The sequence below is a fragment of the Mytilus edulis genome, chromosome 12 (genome assembly GCF_963676685.1).
Source record: "Mytilus edulis chromosome 12, xbMytEdul2.2, whole genome shotgun sequence".
In the NCBI taxonomy this organism is placed as follows: Eukaryota; Metazoa; Mollusca; class Bivalvia; order Mytilida; family Mytilidae; genus Mytilus; species Mytilus edulis.
The window spans coordinates 26739051-26762299 of record NC_092355.1 but is presented as its reverse complement, the minus strand read 5'-3'; the positions used below and the strand labels follow the sequence as shown (position 1 = coordinate 26762299).

The 23249-nt window shown below is 31.6% G+C and overlaps 1 protein-coding gene across 1 annotated transcript; it reads left to right on the top strand.

Moving 5' to 3' along the window:
• Positions 1 to 327: 327 nt before the first annotated feature.
• On the top strand, positions 328 to 8163 carry LOC139499431 (uncharacterized). Its single transcript, XM_071288109.1, has 3 exons — positions 328 to 448; positions 1054 to 1390; positions 5710 to 8163. Exons 2-3 carry the CDS (start codon positions 1105 to 1107, stop codon positions 7731 to 7733), a joined length of 2310 nt encoding a protein of 769 aa, XP_071144210.1. The 5' UTR covers positions 328 to 448; positions 1054 to 1104; the 3' UTR covers positions 7734 to 8163.
• The last annotated feature ends 15086 nt before the right edge of the window (positions 8164 to 23249 follow it).

The following is a 23249-nucleotide window of genomic DNA, read 5'->3' as shown; positions in this document are numbered from 1 at the left end:
CCTACACATTGAAGTTTAACAAGCGATACAAATAAGTTTAAATCATACCAGAATTAAATAGTAATGACAGAGTAATTTAGATAATTGTGATATTAATAGCAAAAATAAAATTGGAAGTTCTACGTAGGCGTTCATTTAAAAAAAAAGACCTGTGATATTATTTGTTACTTCAATAACTTGTTTTGTGTAGTTTCATAATATGCCAAATGACCATAGTTATGTAGTGTGTCATACCTTTTCAGTAGTAAGTTGTTATGATCAACTATTTAGATATAGCAGTTAAACATAGCTGAAAGAATTTAAATTACGTCGAAGTTTTAAATAAATGACAGAATGAGTTAGTTTATCATGTTTATTGGGATATCGAAAGCTAAAAAGAATTTGACATGTTGGATTAGATATCACGGTCAATTTTGTATTGAGAATACGACGATTGTTGATAATTCTAGTAAGTTTTTGTTTGTGTGTAGTTAAATGAAATGCAAACAAAAATCACCAATGTTCTGTAGTGTATCATTGCAAAACTACAGTATTTTGTTGTTATTATCAAATATCTTCACATTGAAGTTTAACGTAGCAATAAGAATAGATGTAAACTACAACGAAGTTATTAATAAATTAGTGACTCGGCTACGTGGGATTTAAAGCGTATTCTTATTAGTTAAATGTATATAAAAAGCCTAGAAAAATTTATCTTATCTATGGCAAGCTGTTTGTATTGAAATAGTTCCTGCAGAAATGAAATTAACTTTATAGATTTAGGAAGATGTGGTATGAGAACCAGTGAGACAACTCCCCATCCAATTATAATTTATGAAGTAAAAAATTATCGGTCAAGGTACGATCTTCAACGCACAGCCTTGTCTCACACCAAACAGCAAGCTATCTAGGGCCCCGGAAATTTCTAGTAAAAACCATTTAAACGTGAATGTTATATCTTAAACAGATATATCAAATTTTCAAAACTAATATCAACTACATTGTACTTATATACTTATAGACTTTCACAATATTGCACAATATTGTATTATATATTCAATTTATTCCTAACAGCCAGCATAAACCGAAACTCAAGAAATAAAGGAAAGAAATAAAAATCATAACATGTATGGATTATGGAAAGTGCACTTCTGGGAAAAGTACGGAGTCAAAGGGTTTCCTTACAGTGGGAGGCGCAGATATTCACCATTTGCGTATCAAACTGCAGACGGGGATATAGTTATCAGTAATGACGTTTTCGGGCAGACAATCATGCAGTTTGAACAAATTTATAAAACTTGTATAATCAGAAGAAAAACAAACGAACAGTACATACTAAATTTAAGATATCCTGACAAAACCTCAGACGAATATCTTGAATACCTAGAGGATAATACAAATTACAATCAAGGTAATTACAAAGTTATATTAACCAATGACTCCAATTGCATATTACATTGTCCAGTTAATACTAGTCGATTGGTCTGAGAACTTGTCATTAGTATAGGTCCTAAACAGCCATGTTCGACACAAATGGTATTGTGATCCTGGATGAGTTACACCTTTCAATTGTATTTCTATGGAACGCGACAGCTGTCTTATGTAGAACTCTGATATTACATTATGTTGTTCTATTATTACTTAATGATAGTTTGTCTTTATATACTATGGGTTTGACATTATGCAATGATGTTTTGATGTAACTCATTATGGAATAGTCATTACATAATGATATTTCGATATTACATGATATGGTTTCGTATTGACTTGATATAGTTTTGTCATTACTCGATGTGGTTTCACCATTATTAAATTTGGTTATGGCATTAGGCAATGTGGTTTTAACATTACTTGGTGTGTATGTGACATAACGTAATGTAGATGTTTCATTACATGATGTGGTTTTGTTATTTCGTAGTGATGATTTGTCAATTCTTTATATGGCATTAACATTACGAAATGATGTTTCAAAATTTGACACAAATTTTTACACTACATGATGTGTTTGTTTCACTATTTGATATGGCCATGTCTTTCTTTGATGTGGTTATCCCATTACTACTACGAGGTAAAACCACGCGACCATTTTTGAAAAAAAATTATGTTCTATTTTTAGACCGATTTCCATATGTCGTTTGTGTAATGCGCTTTGGATGAGTATCGCCAGCCATTAAGTCAAGTTCAAATTAAAGTTCAAGTTGTTGTTAATAGTTCGTATCATGCAATATCGAAATATCATTATGTAATGACTATTCGATATCGAATTATATCAAAACATCATTACGTAATGTCAAAACCATAGATATCAAATTATCTCCCCTTTTTCACTCAAAATTATATCGAAACCATTTATGTATGGCATCAGTATAAAGAAACACGCTTCTTTTCAAAATTTCTTTCATGTAGTAAGACCTTAAATTGTTCTCTGACAAATTGGTTTTTCTGATAATTCGGTCTTTCCACTTTTCTGTGGAAAGACCTATTGTATTTGTTCTGATTATTATTTTTTTTTTCTGCCACATCTTGAAATTTTTGTTTCGCAATATTTCGCTTAGATATTTCTTTTATAGTATTGTACAGTTTATGCGGTTTTAAATTTCACCCTGCTAAGACGACCAATTTTCTTTGAAAGAGTTATCTTCCTATTCAATGTTTATCTAATGTGTGCATCTCCTTTATAACAAAAAAATACATCAACTAATTTCTTTTACAAATTGTTCATTACATCCTAAGGAATTTTATCTACCTTTACAAAATAAATTTGTCGGTATGTTTTTTTTAACTCATCAACCATTAACCGTATAACCCTGGAATGTTTGTATTTAAAGTTCCTAGGTACTAACTTAGCAAATTAGATCAAGGTCAAAGGTCAAGGTCAAATTCTAAATTTGACTTATGCTTATTTTTGCATTTTTCAAACATTTTAAAAAATATGTATAAAAGAACAAAAGCAAAATGTTTGTTTTATGATAATGAAGATATGTAACATTTGGTCTGATACAATCTATTGGAATCTCATGGGAGTTCGTGCTCCTGAAATGTCTAATTATAAATTTAATTGACAATTACTTAAAATAGGTTCTTTATAAAGTCGAATTACCTTTAACAAAAGGTTGAATGACATATGACTTTGAAAAATGAAAACCGGGAGTGACCTTTAAAAAACCGGAAGTAGCCTTTTTGGCACTTTTTTCTTATAAAAGTACTCAAAATCAATATATTTTGAAATTATGATACATTTCCTTATCACTTAAGACTAGAACTGACTTTTGATCAACCGTAAGTGGCCAATTATCTCCGGGTGTACATACTAAAGTATAATAAACTATGTGTTTCGGGAATCAATTTCGAAATCATTAATTTCACCTGAGGTAGCAAATTTTCTCCCGTGTTTAACTGAATAGTTTATGGAAAACAAAAATTTATCCAATCAGTATGAAGAAACTAATGGTTGGATGCCATTTTTTACTTTGAGTAAACAGGAACTTCTTTTATATAGTTTTTTTTCAAATTGTTGTGGAAAGACCTGCAATTGTTCTCTGAACAATTGGTTTTTAATTTTTGTTAGGACTTTCTTTCCACTTTTCTGTGGAAAGACCTATTCTATTTGTTCTGATTATTATTATCAAGTCTTTCCACTTTTCTGTGGAAAGACTTATTGTATTTGTTCTGATTCTTATTATTATTAGAGCTTTCTAATTTTCTGTGGAAAGACCTATTGTATTAGTTCTGATTATTATTAATTTTATTTTCCCGCCACATTTTGTCTTGCGATAAATGTTTGTTTCGCAATATGTTGCTTAGATATTTCTCATATTGTATCGTATAGTTTATGCGCTTTTAAATTTCACCCTGCTAAGCCGAACCATTTTCTTTGTAAGAGTTATCCCCTATTTACTATTCACCATCAGAGTGCATCTCCTTCGTAACAAAAAAAGATATCAATAAAATTTCTTTTACAAATTGTTCGTTACATGCTCAGGAATTTTTGGCTACTTTGAATCGAAGCGATTCGATGAAATCCAATATGAGTTATATGCTACCTTTAGCAAATAAATTTGTCAGTATGTGTTATTTACTTATCAAATGTTAACAGTATAACCCTGGATTGTTTTTATTTGAAGCCTTTTGGTCCTAACTTAGAAAATGAGGTCAAGGCAAAAGATCAAGGTCAAATTCTGCATTATGACTTTTCCTTGTTTTTGCATTTTCTCAAACACTTTAAAAGATATGAATTAAAGAACAAGTGCAAATTAATTGCTCAATGGTAATGAAAGAGGGACGAAAGATACCAAAGGGACAGTCAAACTCATCAATCGAAAATAAATTGACAACGCCATGGCCATGATGGCTAAAAATGAAAAAGACAAACAGACAAACAACAGCACAGGAAACCAAAGAACAAACAACCAAAACCCCACCAAAAACTAGGGGTATTCTCAGGTGCTCCGGAAGGGTAAGCAGATCCTGCTCCACATGTGGCACACGTCGTGTTGCTTGTGTGATAACAAATCCGGTAAATAGTCTAATTCGGTAGGTCACATATATTAAAGGGAAGGGAAGGGGATTGTTGTTACGACACAAGGAACACATCCGATATCATTTGTGAAACGGTTATTTCATAACGGTCAACCAACTCGTGATGGCGTCCGTAAAATTTACGAAGGGATGATTTCAGGGAAGATATGTTATATTTGGTCTTAAACAATCTAATGGCATCTTATAGGAGTTTGTGGCCCTGTAATGTCTAAATACAAGGTAATTTGAATATAACTTCAACTTGGTTCATAATAAAGCCATATGATGTTTAACAAAAGGTAAGGTAACAAATGACCTTGAAAAATGACAACCGGAAGTGACCTTGAGAAAACCGAAAGTAGCTTTTTTTGCATGTTTTTCTTTAAAACAATAGTAGTCGGAATCCATATATTTTGTAATACAAATACATGAAGTTATCACTCAAGACTATTAATGACTTTCGATAAACCGGAAGTTGCTAATTATCTTTCGTTCTACACACAAAAGTATATAAAAACTATATATGTTTTGTATCAGTGTAAAATAAGCTATCAAATAATACCGGAAGACACATTAACTTCACCGGAAGTAACACATTATCTTTTTTATTTCACTCAAAAATATATAGAAACCATTTATTTATCATATCAGTATAAAGTAAACTTATGATTGGATGCCAAATTTAACATTGAGTAAACAGGAACTAGATTCTTGTCAATAACTTTGATGTGGAAACCCCTTCAATTGTTCTCTGAACAATTGGTTTTTAATTTTGATAGAACCTTTAAAATGTTATCGTTTAGTAGATAAATATATGGGTAAAACTAAATGACGAGGTAATGATCGGTGAATTCGATTATCGGTAACTGAAATAAATATTCCCTTTAAAGGTTGTCCTAGAAATCATCCCATTTAGAAACAAATATGTATCAAAACACAATGTTAAAAACATTTAGCATAACAAACACATTTGGTAAGAACGCAATTATAAAATTACTTTATTAAAATAAGAATATACATTACAAAGAGGTAATTTTAAGGAAAATGGCTCACAAAAAAGGTATAAGGGGACATTGCATGACTTTATCGTAACGACACTGCTTATCTGAGGTATTCACTTCAGACAGAAAATTAACCAGGCGTTGGTTCACTTGTTTTTAAACTTGTTTAAAAGTTTTAAGATACATATTTATATAAATGAATATTTTATAGATCGCGTGACCTGGTCCGGAAATGATTTGAAGGAAAGATGCTTATATACACACTTAGTCAACACTGCTGGTTCTGAAATAGAAATACGTAAAAGACAACAACTATTTATTACACATGATATGATACAAAATCAAATTATGTTAACATCAGGATCGAAATTAACAGAGAAATCGAGTGGAAGTTTAGCAGAGGGACTGGATTTACCAGGTAGTGACATAGATATAATGTACATCATCGAGGACGTAGACGTAATACGAGATAGGAAGAATACCAAACACCAAGTTAAGCATACAACCCTGGTTATGGAGACTGACAATGATTATCCTGGATTTACTAGACTCCGATTACTAGCAAGAGGGAAAGTGGAGTCTTACTATACACCGCATACATGCTTTGACTTTACTAGAACAGGTTTATATTTATCAGTGAACAAATTTGTTAGTAATATAAGTAAGAACAATACCCATTATATTGTATCATCTCACGGCTCCTGTTTATCAGATCACAGTCAAAACGTGGATTATGCATATTGTCTCCGATGTAATTATTTACCTTTCAATGCAATACCATGGACTACCCGTTACCGATTACAATGGCCGCCGAATTCCGCAATTGACAAGATTAAACAGTACGGATGTTTGTTAGTACCCATTGGGCCAAGGACTTTGCCTGGTTGTAATGTATTATGGAGATTATCTTTCTCTGTAGCTGAAAAAATACTTGTACATTCGTTTAATTACACTCAACTGTTGTGTTACTGTCTTCTCAAACTTACATTAACACATATCATTAACAAAAACAAATATGCCGAAGGCTTATTGTGCTCTTACTATCTGAAAACAGTTTTATTCTGGGTTTCTGAAGAAATTGATATTGACACATTTCAATTATCTAAATTATTTTATTGTTTTACTCATTGTCTACGAAAATTAATATTATGGGTAAATAACTGTTATTGTCCGAATTATTTTATTCCTACACAGAACATGTTCGTTGGCAAGATCAGTCCATATAACAAGAACATACTACTAAATGTATTAGAAAGCATAACGAGTGGCGGAATTGATGGATTGATGCAGCATTTTCCTCAATACTACACTGTTATATATAGTAGAGTGTATATATCAAGTGCACAGTTTAGACCTCCATTCATTATGTTAGACTTACTTTTTTACAGGATATCTCATTTATCTGTTGCTTCTCTGTCTGACATATCACAATGTTTGAAATTACTGGAATATACAGAAAATTTACCTCAGTCGAAATCGTCTGCATTTATTGTTGATGTATGTAAATATCATTTTACTGAAATAAGTCAGATTGCAGCGCAGCTACTACCAACGCCAATAATAACGACTGAAAGGAACGACGTACACAAACGTTATCATAAACATTTACAGGACGTACACAAACGTTATCATAAACATTTACAGGACGGTATTAAAACAGATGCTGTCTCGGGCTGGTTGTTATACGCGTCGTTTTATTATGTAACAGGGCAGTACAATGTTACTTTAAGACTTTCGGATTATGTTCTTTCAAGATGTTCACCTGATATGATACTAATGGGTGGTCAGAATTGCCAAGACAGAAATGTCGATTATTACAGAAATCATGTACATTCCACAATAAAACTTCGTGACAAAATGAGAATGACAGTTGTAAATAATGTTAGATACGTACAGTATTCATCATTAATACCACAAGAACTACAGCTGGAGGTGGAAGCCGAATTTATATTGATACCTCCTATCGTTATGTCTCACTGTCTTAGATTTCTATGCTATCATCATATAGGCGATATTTCTAATAGACAAAAAGCTTTACGTGATTTATACTCAACAGTGCAGGCAAGAAATTTAATTGATGTAAATACCCTTTCTATGTCATTTACAATACTTGGAGTATGCTTCGAAATATCCGGTGATTACATTGTAGCCTATCAATGTTATGAGGAAGCTTTACAATGTGAGTGTTTTATATGTGTTACAGCAGAAACAAGGAGGTCAAAACTATCGGTGTAGTCTTTGGATGTATCTTTATTTTGCTGCATGCATGACACTAAATGAAAATGTGACATAGCTACAGATCTAGTCAGATAGCTATAGTACTTGTCATTAACAGCTCCGGGTATACTTAACAATCAGTAAAGCAACAGTTGCAATTATCACATGTGTACTTTTTTGCAAGGTTTGAATGAAAGTTTATAAGAACAATCTATTGAAGGAGTTCGAACATCAGTACCAATAAATTATTTTTAGGAGATTCGTCCCTTGGACACAATAAATATGTAAAAAAATGCATCGTTAGCACTCTCTTTTGTACAATTCTTGCCAGAATTTTATGAAACTAAAAGCATAGGTTCATATTAGTAATGTCTTGGATACATTTGAAAATCAGTGCTCTTTAGTTTCATGTCACAATCAAGTTGCATTACATAACGCACATAAACTATGGGATGGTTGTTTTTTAAAAGAGTTTAACACATCGGCAATAGTGATTATATGAACAATGGTCTCATGAGTGCTCTAATGTGTACAATGTTTGTCACATTTTAAGAAATTTAAACTATAAGTTTATATTATGAATGTACTTGAGAAGTTTAGTGCCAATAAATTATTTTCAAAACAGTTATGCTTAAAGGTTGTGTAAGCTTTTGAGGTGAATACTGACATGTTTGTGCTTTGTAAAGAATATTACCATAAAAGATTGGATGTAAAATACATGAACGAATAAGATGTCTGCATGTTGAGTTAATTTTACGAATTATTTCCTTATACCTATGATCAAATTTAGTAAATGTTTTGACTAGTTTGTGATATCTATGTCCATTAGAATATAAACAATATTTAATTGCATTTGGTCTAAAAACTTCTCCTAAGATACTTATCCAATGTTTTAACGTTTATCAGCCACTAGCATTGAAACACAATTGACAACATTTTCTCGTAATATCGACCAATAGATTAATGACTTCTTATGGCATGTTTTGTCATTCTTCCATCAATCGATTATTACGGAAAAGTTTGTGTTGGCTTTTCTTCGGTTGGTTGGTTCAACAGTTTGACCTATACATGTTAGATATTGTATAGTTGTTTTGAAATCAATTTTAAATAATTGTCGATGAGCAATTCGTCGTTTAGCGAGTGACACATGGGTCTAGAATTTCATGGTTCTACCCCCTGTGAGACCGAATGCTTAATATCGAAAAAATAGGGTTTCCAATTCCGTCCACATAAGTAGCATATACCAACTTCACCTGTATATGGGATATACACATCCCGACTTACTCAGTATTCAAGAGCTTGCAGCTCCTACTCAGACTTTGTGATATCTATTTGAAGTGACTCTGTGTGTATGCATCCCGTCATATATTGAACAATAACAGTATTTTATTTCTACCTATGTTACGCCAAACGTGCGATGTAGCGTCAAAGGTGATGTTAAGTTAATCATGTGTCTGTCAGGGTGATGATTTGGTTCCAGTTCTTAAAATAGTTCAACCTTGTTATGTTGGATAATACTTAAATTTAGTAAAATACAAAAACAAAACGAGGTTGTTAAATGTGAGGTATGATTTTCGTGTTTTTTATTTTTTGTTTTTATAGTGATTGAGATGATAAAACGATGTGGAATGCTGTGTCCCTATTTTCTACATTTTTAACGTATACAGATTATCAAACAAGTGTTCGGTTTCGCTAGCTATAAATTCAGGTTCAATCCACTATTTTGCACAATAGAAAATGCATGTAACAAGACAGGATTGTGACATATTGTTATCCATTCGTTTGTTGTGAATTTTTGTTTTGATTTTCTCATTTGATCAAATACTTTCCTTTTTGAATTTTCTTTGGAGTTCAGCATTTTTGTGATTTTCTTTTTCATATTTTTCCAATCAATATTCTGTCAAAATTACGATCCCAATGACGACAATTCACACAGATACGACCATTATTAAACTTGGTTCATTTCGAAAGCAACACGACCCTAACGACTTGCATCCCAGAGCAAATATTGTTGGCCCCTCCAATCGCATTCTTGTGTGGCAACTTGTTGATGTCATGCGTACAGTAGATCACTTTGATTTCGAATTTGCATACTGTAATGGATATTAATGGTTTAAAAAAAAAAACATTCTTTCAAAGCAAATCAAAACCATAGTTATCTTGAAATCATACAAATTAATTTATAAAAATTCATACAATTAATCGAACATCTATAAATGTGTTAAACTTTTATTCCAACTTCATGTAGTTGTAGCTACAAACATATTTTATGACCGAATTAATATGTTACACCCATCCCTCAAATCTTGTATAGATTAAGCTACAAAAATATTTTTCTGTCATGCATCCGATTTCACCTTGAGAGATGCACACGCCTGATGAAGCTAATTTGTTTAGCGAAATATTGCGTATTTCTATTTAACATCTAATAGAACTTTTTAATGTATCAATTAGTGTGTTTTAGTTATATTCTTAGACATTTATATATATATATATATATATATTTTGATAAATAAAAAGTCCTTGGTACAGAAAATATAATTTAAAAGTAAAAAACACAAAAAATCACATCATAAATCGAACATTGTTTCTGTTAGCGCTTTCACCGCATCTCCAGCGGTTCATCAGACAGAATTGTTATCGTTAATAGTAACGACTTGTGACGTTACGTTATAGTAACGACTTGTGACGTTACGTTATAGTAACGTCATGCGGTAGTTGTATATATCTTACGGAATTTTATTAACGGACCGAATTTCACTTCCTATTTAGTGTGGGCTTATAAAGTTCAATAAAATATTGTTCCTTGGCTTCACGCGGAATTTTATCTTCGGTCCACATCTTAAAAAAGGGATATATTTTAAATTTTCCCTTTCCACATCGGTCAAAGTGTTCAGAACAGGGAGAATTTCGAATTGACGGGTCTTTTATCTGCTGTTTATGAACTCTCACTCTATCAATTAGTCTATTTGTTTGACCTATGTAGTTTTTATTACAAGTGGGACACTAAATAGGAAGTGAAATTCGGTCCGTTAATAAAATTCCGTAAGATATATACAACTACCGCATGACGTTACTATAACGTAACGTCACAAGTCGTTACTATAACGTAACGTCACAAGTCGTTACTATTAACGATAACAATTCTGTCTGATGAACCGCTGGAGATGCGGTGAAAGCGCTAACAGAAACAATGTTCGATTTATGATGTGATTTTTTGTGTTTTTTACTTTTAAATTATATATATATATATATATATATATATATATATATATATATCTTTTTTCATGCTGTCACAATAAGAAATTCAGAGGAAAACAGGCAAATTTGACGTCATAATTGGATTTTAACCAATGAAGAACTGAAATCATTTGAACCACACGTTGATTAATTTTTTTCATACAATTGGTGCAGAAAGGGAGAAATTGACAAATTAGAAAAATATATATGACATGTATAACAAATGAAATTATTAAAAGCATCAAGTTGAATAGAAGCCTTTGGTTCACAGTTAATTACCAAGCGATGAATCTAAACAAATCACACAGTATAGCAATTTTGTATGAATTAAAAAATATACAAAATTTCATTAAGTAATTTATACATAGTTCATGAGAAAGATGGGACTGAACAGTATATATATATATATATGTATGGTAGACAAACATTACATTCTTGACATTTAATAGCCCACCCACAATATGGTATGTGTTTTTCTCATTGTTGAAGGGCATACAGTTGCCAATATTTGCTTATTCCCATTTTTTTATTTGTATAGGACAACTTGTGTACTTTTATCACCGAAATTCCATAAGCTATCACCTGTATCAAACATTGCGTATGTAACCTCACCCTTCAAGACCTTCCCCCCAAAATATATAAATACAAAATGAATTAAATTAATTTTAGGATGAACTACTGTAACTTTGCAAAAGTGATCATCAGCAGATCCACCATAGATATAGAGACAATAAACTGGTGGAATACCCAAAAAGATAAAGAAAATAATAAGGAGAGACTGACAAATAATATCAACATGAAAGATAGATACTACAATTATTCAATTTTTATGGAAAAGTACCCAAACATGTATTTGAATTTCGATCAATTTAGAAGCAAAACCACAAAACTACAATCATATCTCTCAGACAAGAAATACAGGCAAAATCTTAACAAATCTGGACAGCAGCATTCTTTTCTTGGCCATTTTTCTCTTAAAAATTGGCTTACACTTACCTCCAATGAAAGGCTTCAACACCAGCTAGTCGACTGTAGACCTTGTTCAACTGTTCACTACAACTTTTCAACTTTTCATAAATCCATAGCACCTAATTTTGAAAATGCACATCAGCTTTACGAACAAGGGACAGAAAACATTTTAAAGATAACATCACCAAACAGCAATACCACTACCAAGGGAATGAAAGTAATAAAATCTATCGTCAACATCATTCAACCCATACACTACAAACTCCTCAGAGTCTGAATTGACCAGTTTTTGTGCTCGACCAGTAAAATCGAGCACACATTTTACTCGACTAGTCTCGACATTGTCTCGACTGTACTTAACTGTACTTAAGTGTACTCGACTAGGTCTCGACTTTACTTAATTAGTCTGATTCAGTACTTGATGATCTTTGTGTAGTCTGAAATGGTCTTGACCAAGGCTCGACCTGTCTCGACCTGTCTTGACTAGTCTCGACCTGTCTCGACTAGTCTCGACTCAGTCTCAACCAGTCTCGACCTGTCTCGACTAGTTTTGACCTTCAAATTTAGTTTTGACTGGTGTAAATCAGCCCATCTAACTAAATTAAATATTGATCTTACAAAATTCAAGCTTATTAGGTAGTTTGATTTATTGCTGTGAAATGAAAGAATTTAATTTTACAATATGTAAAAAAAAATTATTATAGAAAGATAGGCATCTTTAATTTTTTTTATAACTTTTTCAAATCAACTTGGATTTTTATCAAACTATGCAGATATCTTATATATATATCAAGCTTACTGAATCCCATTTCATTTATTTTTTTGTTGTATTGCTGTAAAATTTAAGAATTAAAGTAATTTTGGTAAAAAAAAGCTAGGATTTGCAATTCGGACAAAATAGAGATAGTACACTTTAATTTTTTTAATAACTTTTTCAAATCAACTTGGATTTTCATCAAACTATGCAGCTATCTTACATATATATCAAGCTTACTGAATCCCATTTCATTTAGTTTTTTGTTGTATTGCTGTAAAATTTAAGAATTAAAGTAATCTTGGTATAAAAAGCTAGAATTTGGAATTTGGACAAAATAGAGATAGTACACTTTAATTTTTTTAATAACTTTTTCAAATCAACTTGGATTTTCATCAAACTATGCAGCTATATTAAATTTATATCAAGCTTACTGAATCCCATTTCATTTAGTTTTTTGTTGTGTTGCTGTAAAATTTAAGAATTAAAGTAATCTTGGTATAAAAAGCTAGGATTTGCAATTCGGACAAAATAGAGATAGTACACTTTAATTTTTTTAATAACTTTTTCAAATCAACTTGGATTTGCATCAAACTATGCAGCTATCTTACATATATATCAAGCTTACTGAATCCCATTTAGTTAAGTTTTTTGTTGTATTGCTGTAAAATTTAAGAATTAAAGTAATCTTGGTAAAAAAAGCTAGGATTTGCAATTCGGACAAAATAGAGATAGTACACTTTAATTTTTGTTCAAACTGCAAACTCTAGCTTTTTTTACCTAGATTAATTTAATTCTTAAATTTGACAGCAATACAACAAAAAACAAAATGACCTGGGATTTAGTAAGCTTAGTATACATTTAAGATAACTGAATAGTTTGATGAAAATCCAAGTTGATTTGAAAAAGTTATAAAAAAAATTAAAAGTGTACTATCTCTATTTTGTCCGAATTGCAAATCCTAGCTTTTTTTACCAAGATTACTTTAATTCTTACATTTTACAGCAATACAACAAAAAAATAAATGAAATGGGATTCAGTAAGCTTGATATATATGTAAGACAGCTGCATAGTTTGATGCAAATCCAAGTTGATTTGAAAAAGTTATTAAAAAATTTAAAGTGTACTATCTCTATTTTGTCCGAATTGCAAATCCGAGCTTTTTATACCAAGATTACTTTAATTCTTAAATTTTACAGCAATACAACAAAAAACTAAATGAAATGGGATTCAGTAAGCTTGATATATATGTAAGATAGCTGCATAGTTTGATGAAAATCCAAGTTGATTTGAAAAAGTTATAAAAAAAATTAAAGTGTACTATCTCTATTTTGTCCGAATTGCAAATCCTAGCTTTTTTTTTACCAAAATTACTTTAATTCTACATTTTACAGCAATACAACAAAAAAATAAATGAAATTGGATTCAGTAAGCTTGATATATATCTAAGATATCTGCATAGTTTGATGAAAATCCAAGTTGATTTGAAAAAGTTATAAAAAAAATTAAAGATGCCTATCTGAGTTTTTCTATAATAATTTTTTTTTTACATATTGTAAAATTAAATTCTTTTATTTCACAGCAATAAATCAAACTACCTAATAAGCTTGAATTTTGTAAGATCAATATTTAATTTAGTTAGATGGGCTGATTTACACCAGTCAAAACTAAATTTGAAGGTCAAGACTAGTCGAGACAGGTCGAGACTGGTTGAGACTGAGTCGAGACTAGTCGAGACAGGTCGAGACTAGTCAAGACAGGTCGAGACAGGTCGAGCCTTGGTCAAGACCATTTCAGACTACACAAAGATCATCAAGTCCTGAATCAGACTAATTAAGTAAAGTCGAGACCTAGTCGAGTACACTTAAGTACAGTTAAGTACAGTCGAGACAATGTCGAGACTAGTCGAGTAAAATGTGTGCTCGATTTTACTGGTCGAGCACAAAAACTGGTCAATTCAGACTCTGAGGAGTTTGTAGTGATAGTAGAGCAACGTTTAGATATGAAATTTCCAAGACCCATTTCAGATTCCATCATGCTTTCCCCACCAGTAACACCAAAGGAATTGCAATCAACAAAAATTAAAGTTATGCAAGAAAGCAGGAAAAAAATCAATGAATCTTTCACCGACGGAGGAAATGACGTTAACAATTTTCTTTCTTCATCAATTTCCTTCCGTGAGCATGACACGATTCGCCTCGGCTATTTTTTGGAAACCAAAGACAACGCCCAACAGAGAGAAATAAGAGTCTAGAGAAAGAGAAAACTGGTAAGAGGAAACACAAAAACCACCATGGACAATTTGATTCTTACAGATTTGACAGAACAGAATTTTTAGCAGAGATTAAATCCAAAAATGAAGGGGACACAATCAACTGGACAGCTCTAGCCCCACGGCCCCAGCTTGTCTGCCACAACAGCCGTTAGACATCAGAGTAATCTCCGAATAGAGTAGTTGGAGGGTGGTAATTACTCCTCTTCTACATGTAATTATTATCTTACTTTGAAAGGCTATTTTAGTTCTTATCTATGATCTCTTGTTAGGCTTGATTAGATATGTGTTATTGAATCATAAAAATATCAATTGATCACCAGACACGAGTATCTGAAAATGTATGATAAGCTACATGTAGGTCTATATGATTAATGCACACTCAAAAAAGAATAGAAAAAATGAACAATTTTCACGATGAATACCGTGATTGGTGTCTTGACAATCGGGAATGCAAGTGGTAGAAACCTTAGAAGACACATTTGTTTCATCCTCTACTCTTTTAATTTAGAAATGAGAGTCAATTATTACATGTTATATATTTTTCCCCCGGTATAATTTCGATCTGACCACGTGTAGCATGTTTGGCAAATTTTAATTCTATTTTTTTCTTATTTTTACCTCTTTTCGTCTACTGAAATGAATGATAGACAAAGTAAACAACTTATATTCCTTTGTGCTTACATATTTTAAAGCTGTCACTTACTTTTGTCGGTATATTTTCACGCATAAGAGAAATAATTGATCCAGCAAGGTGATTTCACTTCTGCCAGCTTCAAGCACCTCAAGACGGCGATCGGCTTTTCATTGGTTGATACTCCCAAGGAGGCGGGGTCTAATCATGGCAACAAAAACATCTATTGCAACCATTTATAATATAGTTTCAGCACAAAAATGCCGCAATCGTGTTTTAATAATCAATGAACATCATACCAATATTATTCTTTTATCCGCATGTATGCATGCAATTTGTAATCAACAATTTTATCGATGGACGCCGCTTACGGAATCCGCCATTGATGAATATATAATGAGGTAATTTCGGAGTTACCTACCCTTGACAAAAAATCCTCGAAATTGCCTTAACATCACTGCGTAGTTATCAAAGATACCAGGCTTATAGTTTGATACGCTAAACACGCATTTTGTCTACATATGACTCATCAGTGACGCTTAGATCAAAATAATTGTAAAGTCAAATAGTGTTGCCAACTACGGCTAACCGTAATATATGAGTAATTCGGGTCTCAGACAGGGTAAGCATGTGCATGTTCTTTTCTAAAGTGTAGTAAAAAAACTGAAAATATACTTAATTAAAAGGTTACGTTATAGATAATGCATATTTTAAGGTTTTTCTTGTTCATAGAACACACCGAGGGGTGTCAGGATTGATCAAATGAAAGGCCAACCGGAGGGAGGTCTTTCTGTGAACAATCCTGACACCCTGAGGTGTGTTCTACGACAAGAAAAACCTTAAAATATGCATTATCTGACTTATATACCGTCAAAGAAAAATTATTTTTATAAAGATTTGTAAAATTTAGTATCCTATTTTACCGACAACACTAAAGTGGGATATTCCTTTCTAATGCGTTCAGGTTTTAATACGCCCTGCGGCTCATTTAGAATGTGAAACAAAACTCACTCAATAATTTAGATATAAACCTTTTAAAAAATATTATCCATACACAATTAAAATATTACTTTAACTGCATGAAGTAAGACATAAATGTATTGTTACCATAAGATAACGGTGTATGACAAATAAAAGACACATTGTAAGTACTTTATTGCAACACTTAGCTTATGAAAAAGGGGGAGGGGTATGTTTTTTTATCTTCTATTTGTTATTTCTATCGCGGAAAAGTGGTTATTTTTTTAACAATTTTACTTGAATCGAATGAAAAATTCAGAAAGATTGTCTTTTGAATAGCAATACATTTTATTAAAAGATAATCAGGATATAATTATATACCCTCCGCACCCGACCCTTTCATGAGTTACGTTAATGTTATTCAATAGAATATAAGATTATCTTATTAGTTGATCATTTGATAGAGTAAAAGGTATACATAAATTTAAAAAAGTTAAGAACTGACACGAAGACGAATATAAATACATGTAGGTCACAGTATGATTTCCTATTCAGTGTGTATCGTTCTGAACATGCATGAAATATTTGCCACTGGACGTTAAGCAAGCAACCAAAAATCAATCAACCTATACAGTTTGACTCAATAAGATTTTCAAAATATAACACACGAATATGTTAAATCTGGATTTATTTTATGAAAGTCTACATTAAAATTCATCTGACATATATGATAATGTTTTTTATTGTAGCGATAAATTAACAAAACTTCACGTTATTTGTCTTTGAAATTAAAATGCGGGACTACAATGACGGTTTCTTTTACACCTATCATCGATTGAACTTTAAAAAATAAATTTCTAAATAGGCAACAAAAAACTATTAGACGAATAAGGTTTTGAAGTAAATCATAGATTGCATGTTTATCAAGGAAAATAATGACCTCACACATAGTCATTATTTTATGCCTTGGAGCATATATCATTGAAAGATGGTATCGTCCGGGTTGATTCTGAAAAAGAATGACCTGTCGTTCTGAAAGAAAATTACTCCATATAGGTATATAAATATTGTTAGTGGCTTAGAGTCGTATATTCAAGTTGCATAACATAACTGAACACATTATTAATTAGACACATATTTTGACCATAAGACTTAAAGGTAACGAGTGATTTTATAGACAAATAATGATACTATTCGTCATAAGGTCAAATTATTTAAACATTCAAATTGATGACCAAATTAAAATAGAATTTGAATAGTAGTTATTTTAACAAATGCGACACTGAAGCTAAAGAGTACATTTAAAACCAGGTTGTTTTGTCATTTTAATAGGCTCTAAACACGTATAGTTTATATACAGTTTTACTGATGTGCAGTTTACATACAGCTTTACAGATGTACAGTTTTGAGACAGCTTAAAAGAATACAGTTTCTATACAGCTTTTCAGATGTACATTTGATATGCATCTTTAAAACTGTACATCAAGATTAGTTGTACTAAAGTAGTTGTATAGAATACATAATACACAGTCTTTATCTTAAGATTACCATACCTCCTGAAATGCAAAAACTGAAAATTTTCAATATCCAACTTGACCTCAGTTGTATCATAATTATAATAAGTTAATTGAAACTGAAAAATTATTGGTTGAACTGTACTATGTTATTGAACGAAAATAACTTCAGTGCCACCCAAAAGTTTTAGCAACTATGAATCAATAATTTGATTTATTGTGTAGAACCCGGTGAAAATTGCTAACAACTATGAAATTAATTTCATTTTGGAAGCATTCAACCAATGCATTTGACAAATCCAGTTCAAATTTGATATTAACATTTTTCGTTCAGGAATTATTTATTTACCATTTGCGACTTTTTGTATTTCTTTTGTTCTTATAACGTGACTCTGTACTTTAAAAGATCCCGTCAGTATGATATTGTTCTATTATATGTCATTATGATATATTTTTATTATGAATTACAATATACGTTGAACCACAAACGTCAAAACCATTCAATCGCGTAGTGGAATTAACTATTTTTGGATTCTTATAAATTCTATATATAACTTTTTTATATGACTAGTTTAAATCTCTGTCTATTTCTTAAATTTATTCTTTTATACTTTTGAATTTTAACCCTGTATGCTAACATTCCCATCAACATTTTAAAATTGTTTGTACGCACATTGAACGACAAATTTATGTGACGTATAAAATTTTCTGACGTCAGACACTCAAATCAATAAATGTAATCGTAGATAGTAGATGTTTTTGTGTTCTGTTAAATTGTTCCTTTTAGAATTGTTAAACGATGATGACTGATGTACCCATATTTTGTCTATTATATTTATTGTGTCTGTTAATTTAACGCATCAATGTAAAAATATCGGAAATTAATGAGACTGTCATTAAAGTTAGAGGGTTAGCGCTATAGAACCAGGTTTAATCCACCATTTTCTACATTTGAAAATGCCTGTACCAAGTCAGGAATATGACAGTTTTTGTCCATTCGTTTTTGATGCGTTTTGTTATTTGATTTTGCAATGTGTTTAAGGACTTTCCCAATTGATCTTCCTCTAAGTTCAGTATTTTTGTGATTTTACTTTTTTTTAAACATACGATCAGCGACGGCTTGAGTCATTTTGATAGGCTCTTAATTAAAGTAAGGCTAAATATTTGTACTTTAATCCAGGAAAACACATTCAAGAAGTATCCTTATTAAGCCGTTTGCAGCCGAATTTGTCCCGATTATCCCCTTTCCGATTATGAACAGATTTGTATCTTTTGTATAATCAAAACCGAGAATATGTCTGACAACGTCCCGCATCAATTGGAAAGCGATCCGACAGTTAGAAGATAGTAAACCGACGCTGTTAGATTATATCCGTAAGGAGATCTTTGTCATATTTGAGATGATCAGGTATTGTCGGACCGCAATCATATTACAGTCTGCTCTACTGCATTGCAAAGGGCTTTGTCTAAACTCATTCGTATTGTGTTCTGAAATTGTCGGGACTCTGACAGGGGTATCATTGCCGAATTTCGAATTAATAATGTAACTGTTTCGGAACGGTTTCTACAAAGACGGTTCGCATTCGGCAAGAGACATTCCATATTATTCAGGATAGTAATTCAACTTTTTCATTATTCCCTAGCGCTGTCTTTTGTCTAACTGGAGTCATAATCAATACTGTGTGAACGCCGCACTACATATTTGTTTTTATGGCATAAAGTTACTTAAGAATAGTTTATATTACAGACATTTTATTAAAGATATGATAGAAACATTTAGAGACAGGTACATGTATAGACGACTTACTATGATTGTTTGCAGAACATCCGCACATTCATGCACATAATAATTATGTTTCGGAAGTTCAAACTAGCATCAAAATCGAAGTGCCAGCAGGGTTAAGTCATCGCCTGTTTTCCGTATGTGAGAGCAATACAGTACTGGAATACTTATGAATTATATTGACATTAATAAATAAGATGAATTATACACAGTTTCTAAACATAATATTACGTGTTATCATATCTGCCTATTAATAACAAATGTGTGTCCCAAAATTGTTGTGTATACATAATTAGGTCTTTCCACTTTTCTGTGGAAAGACCTATTGTTTTTCTTCTGATTATTAGGTCTTTCCACTTTTCTGTGGAAAGACCTATTGTTTTTCTTCTGATTATTAGGTCTTTCCACTTTTCTGTGGAAAGACCTATTGTTTTTCTTCTGATTATTTTTTTTTTTTTTTTCTTCCGCCTAATTTTGTTCTTGCGATAAACATTTGTTTCGCAATATGTCGCTTAGATATTTGGTATATGATATCGAACAGTTTATGCGATTTTGAAATTTACCCTGCGTAAACGAATACTTTTCTTTGTAGGAGTTATCTCCCCAAACACTGTTTTCCTTGTTAGCGCATCTCCTTCGCAACCGTAAAAGATTATGACAAATTTATTTTACAAAATTGCTCGTTATATCCTTCGCATGATTTGTCCTATTTTGACCGAAGCGATATGACCGCTCCATATGAGAGTTATTTCCCCTTATGCATCTGATATAAGTGATATGAATTTCTATCTTATAAATCATAAGTGATAGAGACCTAGGATCTTTTGATTTGAGGTCCTTGGTCCCAAAAAATGAAAATTAGGTCAAGGTCAAAGGTCAAGGTCATATTCTAATATTTGAATTTGGCTTATTTTCACTTATATCCAAAGACTGTATAAGATATCAACAAATTATTTTTACTAAATTGTTAGTTGCGACATGTCGTAAGATGTAAATTTTGATTGCAAGCGTACGTTGAATGTAAAAGGGAGTTTTCTCCCCTCTTGTATTTAAAAATACGCGTTTGGTGATATAACTCATTAACTAAATATAATAAAGACCTATGGTCTTTTGATTTGAGGTCCTTGGTTTATGACCTTGAAATTGATCTCAAGGTCATAGCTTAATTTGACGTTCTAGATTTTGACCTTTGCTTTTATTCTATATGTATACATGATAAAGATATACAACTTTTAGAAAAAGGTATCAAACCATTTAACCTTGTAAAAAACAACCGGAAGTGACCTTTTGTAAACCGGAAATAGCTATTTTTTTATACTTTATTAATATAAAAGTATATAGAACCAGATATTTTTGGAATCAGTGTCAAGTAAATATTCAAATATAATCGGAAGTAACATTTTTCAAACCGGAAGTAACAAATTATCTCCCTTATTTAAAAAAAAATGTATGGAAACAATATATTTTTGGAATCAGCTTACTAGGAGCTATCATTTGACGATTGAAATGACATTTTAAACTTAGTTTCACAACTTTTCATATCAAAATACATTGTTTTGATGGAAAGACCTTCAATTGTTCTCTGAACAATTGGTTTTTAATTTTTTTTTTTTTTCTTCCGCCTAATTTTGTTCTTGCGATTAACATTTGTTTCGCAATATGTCGCTTAGATATTTTGTATATGATATCGAACAGTTTATGCGCTTTTGAAATTTACCCTGCGTAAACAAATACTTTTCTTTGTAGGAGTTATCTCCCCAAACACTGTTTTCCTTGTTAGCGCATCTCCTTCGCAACCGTAAAAGATTATGACAAATTTATTTTACAAAATTGCTCGTTATATCCTTCGCATGATTTGTCCTATTTTGACCGAAGCGATATGACCGCTCCATATGAGAGTTATTTCCCCTTATGCATCTGATATAAGTGATATGAATTTCTATCTTATAAACCATAAGTGATAGAGACCTAGGATCTTTTGATTTGAGGTCCTTGGTCCCAAAAAATGAAAATTAGGTCAAGGTCAAAGGTCAAGGTCATATTTTAATATTTGAATTTGGCTTATTTTCACTTATATCCAAAGACTGTATAAGATATCAACAAATTATTTTTACTAAATTGTTAGTTGCGACATGTCGTAAGATGTAAATTTTGATTGCAAGCGTACGTTGAATGTGAAAGGCAGTTTTATCCCCTCTTGTATTAAAAAATACGCGTTTGGTGATATAACTCATTAACTAAATATAATTAAGACCTATGGTCTTTTGATTTGAGGTCCTTGGTTTATGACCTTGAAATTGATCTCAAGGTCATAGCTTAATTTGACGTTCTATATTTTGACCTTTGCTTTTATTCTATATGTATACATGATAAAGATATACAACTTTTAGAAAAAGGTATCAAGCCATTTAACCTTGAAAAAAAACAACCGGAAGTGACCTTTTGTAAACCGGAAGTAGCTATTTTTTGTACTTTATTAATATAAAAGTATATAGAACCAGATATTTTTGGAATCGGTTTCAAGTAAATATTTAAATATAATCGGAAGTAACTTTTTTCAAACCGGAAGTAACAAATTATCTCCCTTATTTAAAAAAAAATGTATGGAAACAATATATTTTTGGAATCAGCTTACTAGGAGCTATCATTTGACAATTGAAATGACATTTTAAACTTAGTTTCACAACTTTTCATATCAAAAAGGATGGAAAGACCTTCAATTGTTCTCTGAATTTATTTTTTTTTCTTCCGCCTAATTTTGTTCTTGCGATAAACATTTGTTTTGCAATATGTCGCTTAGATATTTGGTATATGATATCGAACAATTGATGCGCTTTTGAAATTTACCCTGCGTAACCGAAAACTTTTCTTTGTAGGAGTAATCTCCCCAAACACTGTTTTCCTTGTGAGCGCAACTCCTTCGCAAACGTAAAATATTATGACAAATTTATTTTACAAAATTGCTCGTTATATCCTTTGCATGATTTGTCCTATTTTGACCGAAGTGATATGAATGCTCCATACGAGAGTTATTTCCCCTTATTCATTTGATATAAGTGAATTGCATTTCTAACTGGTAAACCATAATTGATAGAGACCTAGGATCTTTTGATTTGAGGTCCTTGGTCCAAAAAAATGAAAATTAGGTCAAGGTCAAAGGTCAAGGTCATATTCTAATTTTTGAATATGGCTCATTTCCACTCATTTCCAAAAAACGTTTAAGATATCGACAAATTATTTTTTCTAAATCGTTTGTTGTGACATGTCGTAACACGTAAATTTTGATTGCAAGGGTACGTTGAATGTGAAAGGGAGTTTTCTCCCCTTTGGTATTTAAAAAATACGTGTATGGTGATATAACTCATTAACTAAACATAATTAAGACCTATGGTCTTTTGATTTGAGGTT

Coding starts and splice junctions, on each gene's coding strand:
- LOC139499431 (XM_071288109.1), top strand. CDS start 1,105: ATGTATGGATTATGGAAAGTGCACTTCTGGGAAAAGTACGGAGTCAAA. Junction 1,391..5,709: donor TAATACAAATTACAATCAAG/GTAATTACAAAG, acceptor AATATTTTATAG/ATCGCGTGACCTGGTCCGGA.